Here is a 16,035-nt window from a genome sequence, read left to right on the forward strand (position 1 = left end):
TTTTTCATTTTCTATCAGGCCTGTGTCACACAGCATATAATCTGGCTCATTGCTCTGTGCCAGCCACCAGTGTTAATATCCATTTATAACATTATTTTAAATTTAAAAAAAAATGTTTAAATAATTTTGCTAGTGTAATCTAATTACATTTTCTATCAGATCGATGTAATTCGTATCTATCAAATGTATATTGCATGTATTGATCTATGTACAGTGTATCGATAATATGTATATTGCATCGATTGAGCTATGTAATCTATGTATCTATCTATCAAATCTATCTATGTCGTGGTTCTGCAAGTGGACTGTTTGCGGTTGATTGCGGTGCGTTACACTTGGAGTTTGCTCTGTGACTGTGATGCGGCCGTAACCCTTACACTACCTGATAGATACGACATCATAACTGATGTTTTAAAGCACGTTATTGCAAACAATTTGGGAATGTTAGGTGATTTAGGCCCTTTATGGGTTAAAAGCAGACTCTGCATAAACTATGTAATTTTCCAGGGGAGTTTTGCCAGGGATCCCCCTCCAGCATGCCACAGTCCAGGTGTTAGTCCCCTTGAAACAACTTTTCCATCACTATTGTGGCCAGAAAGAGTCCTTGTAGGTTTTAAAGTTCGCCTGCCTATTGAAGTCAATGGCGGTTCGTGGGTTCGCGAACAATACCGGAAGTTCGAGTCCGCCAAACCGAAAATTTCGCGACATCACTATTAGTCACATGAGAGCAGGGGATTGCTCTGAACAGTAGAAAATAAAGGTAGTGGACGTACAGTGTCTTATTCCTGTTCACCGCAAAACAGATGGACAAGCTCCTACTTTTGATTACTTGTCCACTCACTCAATGGTACATTAAGCCTTCTGTCTGGAGGTTATATCATGTATTTATGAAACACTACAAGCTCCATTGTTGTGTTGTGGCAGAAGCTATCATTGGAAGGGATAATCCAGAATGGGATCTATAGTTGGACCAGGTAGGAACACTGGTGGAACATAGGGAGACTGTATCGGCCTAATTGTGTTTTTAAGAAAAATATGTCTCATATGGGGGTCCATCAGCTGAGTATGCTCTTGTGTGAAATTCAGTCTGCAGCTTTCCTGTTGCCACTTACAATAGATAGATAGATAGATAGATAGATAGATAGATAGATAGATAATTTTAGCTTCTTAACTGTAAAGGGCTCCAATGCATATATATGTATGTATACATATGTATTTATGTGTTTATATGTGTTTTACTGTATATTTACTGCACATATTTAACATTTCAACATTCTTCGCTTACAGGATAATGTCCTTTTTATTCTTAAATACATATTTCTATATATGTGTATATACCTATACCTACATATCTATTGCTATAGATATCCTATCCTATATCGCTTGCTCGCAAAAGTTAGTGAAGCACTCATAATCTGGCCCTTAGTTTCAATGAATGGAACATCAGTTGATGTTCTGCCTACTCCATATAAAGTAGAGTAATTAGTAACAAGAAATTAGTTCTCTAAATCGTGACTTAGAATTTAAAAATATATTTGATGGTAGAGATTCATCCGTTTTAGATGAATGCTTGGTGAAAACAAATTTGCATTTGCATTTACATTAGATTTGAAGGTTGACGTATGTCCTATTAAGATTTCAACATTTTCTTTTTCATCCTGTTACATGACATTCTCTAATAGTGAATATATATTTCAAACAGTATGCTTCATTTTTAGTATTTGTTTTATTCTTCTATGTATATTCTGCTACCTTTATAGATCACTAGATTTCAAGCTAAGGCTTTTGATTTTCACTCCTGCATGATTTCACATTAATTTACAAAACTGTAAGTTTGTAATTAGCATTGCATTTTACTATGTGTTTGCTTGTACCATGTAGGCAAGAATAAATGAAAGCACAGACAATAAAAAAACAAAACAGTTTTACTAAGAAAGAAAATTATACAGAATAGGCTACCAAATGTTGTTTAATATAATAAAACATCTGCTTATCAACAGTTTAATTTCATTAAAAGCTATATATTTTAATTCATAAACTACATTTTCAGGAGGAAGAAATTAAAAGTTATTCACAGATGGGATGTGAACAAATTTAATTAGCTGCCTCCATATAATATTATGTGGAGTGGTTTTTGCTATAGCGCTAATTGTGCTAGAAGTAATCTTTTTGCGTGTGGTGGGTTGCATTGGTATTATGAGTTGAAAGTAAAAAGTTATTGCACTTGCGCTAACCCGAGGCGCGCAAAAAGGTTACTTCTACCGCAATTATACTATTGCGCAAAAGATAACCTCTTCCCCCATAGAAGTCAATAGAGAGAAAAAAATTAAAAGAAACTAACACCCGACTCGGACGCTAACCCGATCGCATATTCTCATATGTGCTAATCAGACATGAAAATATATACAGTATCTCACAAAAGTGAGTACACCCCTCAAATTTTGTAAATATTTTATTAGATCTTTTCATGTGACAACACTGAAGAAATGACACTTTGCTACAATGTAAAGTAGTGAGCATCTGTGGGGCATCCTCAAATGGAAGGTGGGGAGCGCAAGGTCTCTAACATCCACCAGCTCTGTGATGTCATCATGGAGGAGTGGAAGAGGACTCCAGTGCCAACCTGTGAAGCTCTGGTGAACTCCATGCCCAAGCGAGTTAATGCAGTGCTGGAAAATAATGGTGGCCACACAAAATATTGATACTTTTGGCTCAATTTGGACATTTCCACTTAGGGGTGTTCTCACTTTTGTTGCCAACTGTTTAGACAGTAATGGCTGTGTGTTCAGTTATTTTGAGGGGACAGCAAATTTACACTGTTATACAGGCTGTACACTCACTACTTTACATTTTAGCAAAGTGTCATTTCTTCAGTGTTGTCACATCAAAAGATATAATACAATATTTACAAAAATGTGAGGGGTGTACTCACTTTTGTGAGATACTGTGTGTATATATATATATATATATATATATATATATATATATATATATATATATATATAGGTATAGATATATATTGATATATACATAGGAATATCTCGTTAAAAATACATAAAACATATTCTGCTATGTGCAGAACATTGGAATGTTAAATATTTACAGCAAATATGCACTATAACACTTTATAAAAAAAATCATCTACTTAGATGCAAAGGACTCCAATGCACTTATATATACAGTATGCCTATATGTGTGTACATATGTATGTATGTGTTTATATGTGTATATATGTCTTTAAATACATATATACACATATAAATACATATGTACACACACACATTTATGTGTGTGTATATATATATATATATAAATAAATATACACACAGTATATATATATATATATATATATATATATATATACATACATATACATCTTAAAATATGTATATGTATGCATCTCAATGTTAAACACCTGAGATCTCATATCTTTGAGCACTTATAACTTTTTTGTGCAATATTTTTTCTAATATTTTTTTTTAGATTGTGTTATTATGAGTGTAACTGTACTTTGTAGTTGTTATTATTATTATTATTATTATTATTATTATTTATAAAGCACCAACAGATTCTGCAGAGCTGTCCATGGGTACAAAGATAAAAGTACAGTACCATATGATATGAAAGACACCAAAGTTTAACAAACAAATACAAGGGGAATTGAGGGCCCTGTTACCGTGGGAACTTACAATCTAGATGGGTAGTAGGGTGAGAAACAGGAGGTGGGGACTGCAAAGGTAAGAATGATGTTAGTGTGGAGTTAGATGAGGGCAGCTATTAGGCAAGTGTAATTCATTTGTTACTCATAGGCTTCCCTGAACAAAAAGGTCTTTAGAGAGTGTTTAAAGGAGGAAAGGTTAGGGCAAAGTCTGACAGCTTGAGGAAGTGCATTCCAGATGGTTGGTGCCGCACGAGAGAAGTCCTGTAGTCTAGCATGGGAAGAGGTGATGGTAGAAGATGCAAGGAGCAGGTCATTGTTGGATCTTAGGGGGTGGGCTGGAGTATATTTGTTATGATATTAGGGAGGGAGCGACAACAGGCTAAAGTATTAGAGACACATATATTACACTAAAAAGGTAGATTAAAAATAGATTAAAAATATATGGGTAAGTGGGAGACCTTATTTTGGGACTCCTGCTCAGCTAGCACGGATCTGGTCCTCTATCATTGGTATATCGATATTTTTGATTTGGTAAGGTACTGAGCAGGATCTAAAATTCACAATAGAAGTGATGAATAAGAATGAACACAACCTCAAGTTTACCTTTTAATTTAGCCATACTAACGTAACGTTTCTAGACCTTTCCATAGAGATAGAAAATGGTAAAATTGAAACCTCCACTTTTTTTAAAAAGTCGACTGTAATAATTACATCCACCAATCAAGCTGCCATCATCCCATTTGTAAATCAAATATACCAAAGGGGCAATTGCTAAGAGTGAAGAAAAATTACTCAAAGGCAGAGAAGTGGTTGGAACAGTCAAGTCTTCTGAAGAATAGATTTCTAGAAAGAGGATATTCAGAAGACCATTTGGAAAATACCATCAAAACTGTTAGCACAACAGACAGAGAATCCCTTTTGTTCTATAGAGACAAAGATAAGAACATATTGAATGAGAATGAAAACGAAATTGTGGTTCCACTTATTACTAAATGTAGTGAGAACCGTTTTTTTAATCAAACGTATAGTTAAGAACAACTGGCACTTACTAAACAAGATAACATAATAGGTGAGAAACTAAGTAATGCCCCCAAGTTCATTTACCGTAGATCCGAAAACCTCAAATCCATGCTAGCACCAAGTCTATTAAAAACAGATAAGAAACTATTTCAGACTAACATTAAAGGCAAAAGACTTAAAGGTTTTTACCCTTGCGGATGGTGTAAACATGGTGTCAAGGGTGACACATTTAAATCAAATATTAGTAAGGAGGTTTTCAGGATCAATGACATTATCTGCTGTCAGGATAAGGGGGTAATTTACTTGATAGAATGTGGCTGTAGCCTCCAATATGTTGGACACACAACACACACGCAACACTGAGTGTTAAAGACAGGATTAGAGAACATCTACTAGCTATCAAACATAATAGAGATGATGTTCTGCTATACAAGCACTTCCTAGACAAGCATGGAGGCAAAAATACTAGCCTCAAATATATGGCAATCTGTAAGTACTCCACTAGTACTCCACTAGTGCATGAAATCCCTACAAAATAGAGAAAAATCCCAAAAGACCCTCCAAAGAATATACTCACAAAAGTGGCGCACTATAATGCAGTGCAAATCAGACCAGATGAGTTAATATGAGCCCACCAGCTAGCTCACTCAGGCAAACAGGTACCAGATCCACACTGCCTGAGGAAAGAGTGCCATAAGCACTTTGAAACGCATTTCAGGTTATACTCAAGTTTTAAATATACTTTTTTGTTCCAATAAATAGTCCTCTATGCGTAGAGGTTATTTTGGTTTTTATCTAAGACTGTGGGTGTTTTTTACTTTTATTCTAACTGTGGATCTGGTGGATTTTATCATTGCACAAGCATTACTAGTGAAATGCTTGTACAATGCCGCCCCCTGCCAATCGGCCGCTAGCGGAGGCTGTCAATCATCCAGATCATATCTGGATGATTTCAATCCACCACCTTTTAGGTTAAGGAGCAGCGGTCTTATGGTCGCTGCTTCTTAACTTTCTTTTCAGGCTCAGTATTCGCTGCTTCATAAATTGAGCCCTGCATCTTTTTTTTGTTATTTTGACCAGTTGTCATTTTCTGCAAATTAATGCTCTAAATTACAAAATTTGTATTTGGAATTAGAGAGAAATGTTGTCAGTAGTTTATAGAATAAAACTAAAATGTTAATTTTACTCAAACACATACCTAGAAATATTAAAACCAGATAAATGAATCATTATGCAGAGTTGTATATTAATATATAATGTATATTCAGATATATACACCCATACACATATTTAGACATATATATATATATATATATATATATATATATATATATATATATATATATATATATATATATAGCCCTTTCCATTGAAACACTTCATATACCATATACATTTAACCCTTTTAAAAAAAATATTTATATGAATATTTTTTAGCATATTTGAATGCACTTAGGTTGTGTTTGATGCACATTTTTTTTAACTCTTACTGTTTACACTAGGTCTTCAGTCATGCTAACCAGACAAGTGCAAATTTAGTTTGTGTTTGAGCGAAAGCATTTACTTTCAGCTTTTAATACACATGCAAATTAGCGCAGGTGCAATGCTGCTTAACATAACCTATGCACTAACCATAGCACTATGTATTTTAATAATCATATATCCAAGCTTAGAATACAATAATCACCCAAAATATAAATTCAAGAAAAGTAGTATTATCTTAATAAGTAGGTTTCAGATCTCAGATTACTCACAACTGATTTTGTATCTGGCCTAAGAACATTTGCACAGGCAGTTTGTTAATGTATTTAACCTGGAATACACTTCTTGTTGTTTTATCAGAATCTATACATCAAAATGTCTTTTTCATGGTTTTTATATTAAAACATTTCTGAAAACCCATAAAAAATAACTTTTTTTATGAAAATGTAGAAAAGATTGGAAAATCCTGAGTTCTACAACATATTTTATGAAAACTCTTGAGTTAAACGTTGCACCTTTCTGGGTAAGAGGTGGTTTTAGAGTCTTAGAGAACAGGATACTAAAAAGCTGCCAGAAAGCTACACATCAAAGTTGGAGGGTAGTGATGGTAGGAGAATATTTCTCCCACAACCACTTTCCTTCTCCTGGCTAGAGCAAATGGCCCTGTAGTGTAAATTTATACCTATTGACTTGATGGAGACCTGGAATAGCTAAATCATGGTGGTGATTACTTAGCAGTTTAATCACTCCCTAGGTCTACCACCTCAGAAGGTTTCTGTTTCTACAGCCAATGATAATGTTAAAAGCTTTAAAGCAGTGTGGAATACTTTAGCCTTTTTACTGCTGAGATTCACATGCACATGCTGGTACCAGTCTTGAGTTTACATGGGCCCTGATTGGTAAATAGATACATAAATAAAAAATAGTGTCTGTGTAAGTTAAGAGATCTTTGCAAGATACATGTACATAGTTCTTATCCTTCATTAAAAAAGTCTAAAGACATTGTTTTAATACCTCCAATATTCTGTTGATGTCCATATACCTTTAACGTAATTGACCACATTCATATGTACAAAACTATGGAGAAGTATGTCTCTAATATCTAGTGAAAAATGAATAAATTATATATTGATTGTGTTAGAATTTAACTTTTTTTTTATATATATATATATATATATACAAGTCTCTGCTTATTTTTTATTTTTAGACTTTCCGAGAAGAAATAGCCCCAATAAAAAAGAATGTGAACCAAGTCAACGATCTTGCACACCAGCTCTCACCTGACATACAGCTGTCTACTTATAATTACAGTCGTTTAGAGGATTTGAATAGAAGATGGAAACTCCTACAGGTAATTTTGAAATTAATTTCTAGCACATTTCAAATCTTGGGAAAACGTTCTCATTGTACAGAACACCTAAATTAGTAACTTGATGTATTAACATTGGTATTCTTTGAATAACCTGTTTAAATAATTGTTTGTAGATTTATGGTAAAATTAGATTGATTAACTTAAATATGTCTGTTATTATTATTTTTTATTTTTTTTAAGGATCAACAAAATATGTTTTTTTTTTTTTTTTTTTTGGGGGGGGTTTAAAAGAAGCACAAGAAGTTACGGGATTTTGGCACTGGTGATGTTTTAGTAACCCAAAATGTGTCCATAAAAATGTCTGCTCTTGTATGAAAGCAAAATATACTGTATACTGTGCTATAAAATGACACTGCTACAATGCAGGTTATGAGATGAATGTCCTAACTTCATTTAATCAATGCAACATTTAAATAACCTGATGATGCTTTAGGTTACACAGATGTGTATTTTGTATGTTAAAATCAAGTTAAAGTTTAATAATAATGTTGTGCAAATTTGTTTAAATAGAACTATTTTACTGTTTTCTTTGAAAATTTTCATAATTAATGCATTTATAAGTATAACGGTCCCCATAGCAGCTTGGAAACATATGTTGAATTGGATGAAAATAAACGTTAATCATTCAGGCATTCTATACTTTATACCTATCTTTGTATTGTTTGTGTAAAACCTGAATAATAAGTTTTCAAATTAATCCCAAAATCCTTAGAAGAAAGATGAAGTTGCTCACAGCATATGTTCCTTTCGTTAGTTATGTGATCATGCCTATGTAAATGAGACAAGCAGGCACAATAAAATTACAGGGAATATCTGTAATAATTTATAGTAACCACTATATTCAAAGTCCACTAAAATAGTAACCAAAGAATATTTCAACTGGAAATTTGAACAAATTGTGAAAAGCATTAGATAAGTATTTTGAAGGGAAAAGATGAAGTATTTACATAAGACACATATATATGCACCCGGAATCCAACTTCACCACTTTATTGTGCCACCTCCGTGGTGTACATGGACCAAAGTTTCGGTCCTCCACCTGGGAACTTTGTCAAGGTTACAATCACAGAAGTATAACATAACATACATCTTACTCACCTTAAATGCCACACAAATATCCCCAGAACAAGTACACCAAGGACTTCACATCAAACCGGAAATGACATGAAACTAGGTTATCAGTCTATTATATATAAATGAAGGAAGATAGATAATAATCCTTTCATCCATACTTCTACAATTAATCTCTAGAATCACAATTAAAGAAAAGGTGCGAAATAGCCCTCAGTTATGTTTAAACTTTTAATATAGTCTTTGTGATTATAATTCCATCATTATTAATGTATGTGTGTTATGTGCTTTTTGTAACTACAATAAGAGAGAAAATGTTACATTTTCACCCAAGCAAAATATGTTTAAATGAATATAGTATGATATTTTAGTTTTCCTCAGACAGCCATAATTAAAGAATCATCATTGAACCATCATATAGTTAAATCTGTTGTGTCCTCGCTTGTCTTCATATTGTCCTTGGCAGTATATTTATTACCCGCTGTGTCACTGAATCTTCTGACTGTAAAGAATACCTGGTTGAGATATCAAGGTAGATAAAACAATGAGTTATTGCAGTATTTACAGCCAGATGACCTTGCCAATACTATCATTACTATGCAAAACTGTACCCTGCTAACTGACAATGATAAAGCTTAAGAATAAACTCATTTTTACAAATAATTTTATTTCACTAGTTTCCAGGACAGTCATGCAAAAATCTCCTCATTCTTTTTTGTTTGTTTTGTTTTTAGATAGCACAACACATATCTAGGAATACATATTTTATACTTTTTTTCTTTTTATAAATAACATTTTTTCCACTAACCTGTTAGAAAACTGCATCTATATCTTACATAGATCTGTCTATGTTTATAGAAATATGAATAGAAACGGCAAGACTCAAAACATTAATCGTTTGGTACAATAAAACTGAGAGGACATTTTGACTTTGCAGGGAACTGTAGAGAAAGCTGCTCTGCACTAAAATAATATAGCATTTGTGTGGGCTGGTAGTAATCTGTTATCCTTTATTTATGAGGTAGCAGCATTTGCTATAGCACCAGACACTCACATTTATATACATGCTAGTTTTTTGCTTATATCACACTTATCACTTAATCTAGAAAAGCCTGAGTAACAGAAACAGAAAATGGAACATTATTTTAACAATAGTGGGAAATAATCAGTAGACAGCATACATATTAAATAAATAAGCAGTTTAGTAATCTGGTAATTTATATTCTCCTCTTGCATTAGTGTTTTTAGTAAATTCATAAAAGTTCTAAATTAAAAAAAAGTACTGATTCAACAAGTTACTTTTTTACTATCTTACATTTTACATTTTTAAATAAAGAAGATTTAGAGAGGTTCTTACTTGACAATTATTGAATACAAAACAAATTGATGAAAACAGACAATGGTGTAAGTCTGTGGAGATGGTTCCTTAAAATATAGTGGGGTGGTTAAAACCCTTACATTTATCCTGGGTTCTATTATATGCAATATTTATGATTACATATATTCCCAAACACAAACTAATGGTGTGTGTCTGTATGTACAAGTATGTGTGTGTGTTTATACATGCATGTGTGTTTGTCTGTGTATTTTTTAACCCAACCCTTCACCAACACTTTTGCTATCAGAAGGCATTGTAATACTTCATTCACATTAAGAGCTGCAGACCTATATATTAGCTGAAGTCACCTTTATCATTCAGGGGTTAAACTAAGTAACTGGTGTTATACAATGCAGGAGCTTTGGTCTCCTTCTATTTCTGATACCTTCTAAATGTCTCCCACTTAGCGGTCTCCCACTCTTTACCATACTTTTTTCCAGCAGCTCTTTAAAATGCTGGGCTGGATAGGGTTAATGGGCAGCACTTCTGTCGATTACAGGACCGGAGAGTGCTGATCTGTCCCACATAAATAATCCTCCTTGCAAGAAGGTTAGATGCCTGCTTCTCTCTACCTCTGTTTGTCATCAATATCAGCTCCCCAGGGAGCTATACAGATCCTAGCCTGTGCTGCTCTGTGCTACCTGTTCATTGTGGTGTATACAGGGAGAGCAGAAGTGTGGCAGAAGAAAGTACATGTCTGTGATATTGAAACTCAAATTGCATATTATTGCCCCTGAGAGTACTGTCTCATTTGTCCTTCAGACATGATGCTTTCACATGAGCAACCATTTTTCTTGTTTATACTTTATTTGCTAATAAGTATTTGTATAAGTTATAAATAATACGAAACTATACTATGTTCTGCTATCAAAAATAACAGGTAATTGAGATTATGGGTTTTTTATTAAAATTTTTACTGAAAAAAAAGAATAGTGTTTTAACAAAAACATTTTGGGCCAGATTACAAGTGGAGCACTATTTAATGCTCCAGCTCAAGCGTTATAGGGACAGTCAACTCAATTTTTGTAATTGTTTTAAAATATAGATAATCCCTTTATTACCCATTCCCCAGTTTTGCACAGAAAACATGGTTATGTTAATACACTCTTTACCTCTATGATTACCTTGTTTCTAAGCATCTTCTGACTGCCCCTGGGTCACATGACTTTATTTATTGACTTGCATTTAAGCCAATTAGTGTTGTGTTGTTAGAATCCAAGGGTGTCACATGACCTAGCTTCCCCTATTGTGAAAAGCAAGTAAAAAAGTTTAAATGTTATAAAGTATAATAATGTAACTATGTTATTTGTGCAAAGCTGGGGAGTGGGTAGTAAAGGTGTTATCTATCTTCTTAAACAATAACTAATTTTTGTGTTGACTGTCCCTTTAATTGTGCTAGAAGTAGGCTTTTTGCGTGTGTCAGGTTGCGCTTGTTTTATGAGTTGAAAGTAAACTGTTTTCACTTGTGCAATAACCTGACAAGTGCAAAAAGCCAAACTTAGAATATCACATATGCATTCAAGTTAGGGATGGGCGAATGTTTCTAAAAATTCGAAATGTAAAACAAAATTTTATACATTCATTCGTTCGAATCGAATTTCGAATATTTATATAACATTCTAACATTCAATTTTTGAATTTTCGTTTTCGAATTTTTCAATAAAATTAGAAAATATTTGTTCGAATAATAGAATGTTTAGCTATGTATTCATTCAATTTTGATGTAATATTCGAATTTGAATGTGACATTCAAATTTGAAATAGTATTTCTAGTCTACAACTGTGTTTAATAAATGTAATATTCGAATTTAAATGCTACATTCGAATTCGAATTTGAAATAGTATTTCTAGTCTAATACTGTGTTTTAAATGTGATATTCGATTCAAATGTGATATTTGATTCGAATGTGACATTCGAATTCAAAATAGTATTTCTAGTCTAATACTGTGTTTTATAAATGTAATATTCGAATTCGAATGTGACATTCGATTCGAATGTGATATTCGATTCAAATGTGACATTCAAAATAGTGTTTCTAGTCTACAATTGTGTTTTATAAATGTAATATTCGAATGTGATATTCGAATGTAACATTCGAATTCGAATGTGATATTCGAATTCGAATGTGACGTTGGAAAACTGTAAATAACATTCGAAAATCGAATTTTTAAGAATATTCGTTCTTATCAACATTCTATTATGTAAATCGAATTTCTACAATAACATTCGTTCTAACATTCGAATTCAGATACAAACACTTTCGCCCATCCCTAATTCAAGTATTCTCCCATAGAAGTCAATGGAGAGAAAAAAAAACCTAACAACCCACTCTCACCCAAACCTGATCGCATATTCTCATTTGCGCTAACCCGACATGAAAATATGAATAATTCACATTCCAGTGTTCTTCACATAACAGAATATGTTTTATTTATTCATAAATACATATTTCTACATATATCTGATGGTATTTTAGTACTCTCTCTCTCTCTCTCTCTCTCTCTCTCTCTATATATATATATATATATATATATATATATATATATATATATATATATATATATATATATACATATATATATACACATGATTATATAAAGGTATAGTGCAGAACACTGGAATGTGAAATATTTACAGTAAATACATAGTTAAAACCATTATTAAATATGAATATTGCATAAATATGTTTTTTCATGTTTTCACCTTCTTAATTGCAAAGAGCTCCAATGCACATATATCTATCAATGCTGACTCCTAAGTAGTGAGCACAATGTTACCTATATGGCACACATGGACTAGTACTGTCTAGCTGTGAAAAACTGTCAAAATGAACTGAAATAAGAGGCGGCCTTCAAGGGCTTAGAAATTAGCATATGAGCCTACCTAGGTTTAGCTTTCAGGAAAGAGTACCAAGAGAACATAGCAAATTTGATGATAAATGCAAATTGGAACGTTGTTTAGAATTGCATGCCCTATCTGAACCATAAAAGCGTAATTTTGACTAGACTGTCCCTTTAATTGTGGAAAGTAAAAAAGTCTGAGCAAGAGCATAGGATTAAGGAAGACATTTTAGAGATGTTCAGAGCTATATTTGCTAGTTCACTTGTCATTTGTAGACATTGACCATTTCTGGCAATGCATGTAATATTATGTATTAATGTAGTACATGGTGATACCACTTGCACTGGGGATATTTCTAAAGACAGAAGTACTTCTATATTGTTACATGGTGGAGGGGCTCTTACTCAGCCCTGGTGAATTGTGGTGAATTTGTGAAGGGCTCTAAATAAGTGAAACGATTAAGTATATAAGTTCATTAAGCAAAAACATGAAACATGTCTTTTTATATTTGCCAAAACAGTGTTTTGTTTTGCAAACAAATTGATGGATTATAATTAATACTTCTCATTCAAGACCCTTTAAGACAATTAACTCTAATCAATAGAATTTAAATTGTTGGACGAAAATACATAGGTGTTGCAGTTTGATGAGAATTAAAGGCACACAAAAGTAATTTTTCTTATTGTTGTAGGGATATGGGATATGATAAAGGGATATGAAACCAAATTATTTTTTTCTTTTGTGATTCAGAAAGAGCATGGAAATTAAAGAAAATGTCTAACTTACTCCTATTATCAATTTGTCTTCAGTCTCTTGGTATCTTTATTTGAAAAGCAGGAATGTAAGCTTAGGAGCCGGCCCATATTTGGTTCAGCGCCTGGGTAGCGCTTGCTGATTGGTGCTGAAATCGCTTTATGCTTGTGCGGCATGTCACCAATTAATGAGTGTAATTTTAAATACATAAGCTGTTGTTGCAAAGTAATAAACCAGGAATAATCTTCTTATACATAATTGTACTCTTTTTAAAGGGATACTAAACCCAATTTTTTTCTTTAATTATTTAGATAGAGCATGGAATTTTAAGTAACTTTCTAATTTACTCCTACTATCAAGTTTCTTTGTTCTCTTCCTGTTTTTTAAATAAAGATAGCAAGAGAACGAAGACAAATTGATAATAGGAGTATATTAGATTGCTTAAAATTGAATGCTCTATCTGAATCATTAAATACATTTTTTTGGGGTTTAGTGTCCCTATAAGGTCCATCTGTATTTTCTGTTAGCTTCAAAATCAAACTAAACTTCTTTAATATATAACCTCTTTTTCATGCAAACAATATTTTTTTAATATATTTATATAGTACCTTTTCATTTAAATGCTAGATTTTTTTTTTAACAATTTACTGTCCCTCTGATATGATAGAACCAATGTAATTAGTTTGTTCTATACAGTTTAGAAGTTCTTTTCATGATGCCAGTATCCTTCACAGCAGAGTTTGTAATATGTTCCATCAGGTGAACAGCTACAAAATGGATTCTACTCCATTGATTATAATGGAGGCTCCATTGCAGCTCTTTCGATTGTGCAATTATCAAGTTGTGATTTTGCACATTTTATTTAAATAATAGTTTCACAAATGTAATGAATCCTGTTTAAGGAAGGTACCAGCACAGCTAAAAGATACATTTGCAAGCTCTTTTATTCCATTCATTTTGCTTCTGAGATCTGTACTTGTTTGATTGTCAGGTAAAACAACACCTAGCATCAATGACAGCAAAGCACATTGTTGCAGCTTTACAGCTGAGCTGGCAGGCACAGATATTTTTATGGTTCTATAATAGCATTTTCTTTATGTGCTACTGCTCTAGGAAATGTTTGTTGCTTGAAGGGGATTTGGATGACAGACCCTGCTGCCAAAGGGTATTTCCTGGCAACCATTCAAACATCAGTCCTGTGTCTGTAATAAAGCATTTAACTGCTTCAGTACTGCTGGTCTAGGCTATAAATTTCCCTTCATACTATTGCTTTTGACAGTAAAAGTGTCCATAGAGGCTGAAAACCTCATTTCCTGTCTCTGAGCCAGCATTTCATATTACTATAAAAGAATGCTCACTGATATTAAAAAGAAAAATAATACATTTCCACTCAGTTACAGTACTTTGTAAAACATGTAAGACATTTTCATTCAGACCTGCTAACTTTAAAAAATACCAATAATCAGCCTATTTATTAACATGATTGGTAAATGATTGTATATTTAATTTACAGGTGACGACTTAATATAATTATATGTTTTTAACAAAATCAGTTTTTCAAGATCACTAGCAGTTCCGGTATACTTCTCTTGAAAAACCTGGTGGAATCCATGTTTCTGAAAATCTTTGCTTTGCCTTTTTTAGTGTCGGATGAAAATAAGCATGTGATCTGAGCTAACCAATCATTGTGTAGTATATTACAGACTCAGGTGGACTACTTTATACTTAAAGGGACAAAAAACATCTTGTAATTACAAGACATCTCTGTTGTCATGCAATAGAACAATCAGCCAAGTCTAGACAATTTTTAAAAAAAATTGTTTTTCAGTAGCAAAATACCACCCATGTCTATACTGTATATGTGTACAAATATATTTATGTATGTATGTGTATATGTATTTACAGATATATAAACACAGAAATACTTATGTACACATGTATAGACATATATACAAGTGCATTGGAGCCATTTGCAGTTAACTAAGTTAAGTAGATGAAAACATGTAAAAGCATATTTATGCAATATTTATTTTTAGTAACGGTATTAACTATGTATTTATTGTAAATATTTCACATTCCAATGTTCTGCAAAAAGCATTATATGTTCTATGTATTATATATATTTTTATATATATATATATATATATATATGTATATATTTATACCTTTATATAATCATATAAATCACTCTTAGGATCAGACAAACTTAGAGCAAATTGTACATTGCTGATCTGAATGAAAAAAGTTTATACCAAGACAGAAAAGGTACTCCAAGAGGCTAACTACCAACACAAAGGAAGTACAAGGGATCTATCTACAACCAGAAACACATCCCTGCATACTCCAGGAGGCTAACGAAAACCCAAGAGGCACCACATCTGGATACAAGGAGAAGATTCTACCATCTGTATATACCCCCAGTGCGGCATACTTACCTCATTAGATTGAGGTAATAT

General features: G+C 32.8%; 1 protein-coding gene across 5 annotated transcripts in view; it reads left to right on the top strand.

Annotated features, from left to right (window-relative positions):
• Nucleotides 1-16,035, top strand: part of DMD (dystrophin) — a 4,487,195-nt gene that overhangs the window by 3,713,018 nt on the left and 758,142 nt on the right. For all 5 annotated transcript variants that reach the window (XM_053707599.1, XM_053707595.1, XM_053707596.1 and 2 more), the window contains one exon: nucleotides 7,371-7,514. In XM_053707599.1, coding sequence (XP_053563574.1) covers nucleotides 7,371-7,514 — 144 coding nt within the window. The remainder of the gene's footprint in view (nucleotides 1-7,370; nucleotides 7,515-16,035) is intronic.

Source organism: Bombina bombina, chromosome 3, assembly GCF_027579735.1.
Source record: "Bombina bombina isolate aBomBom1 chromosome 3, aBomBom1.pri, whole genome shotgun sequence".
In the NCBI taxonomy this organism is placed as follows: Eukaryota; Metazoa; Chordata; class Amphibia; order Anura; family Bombinatoridae; genus Bombina; species Bombina bombina.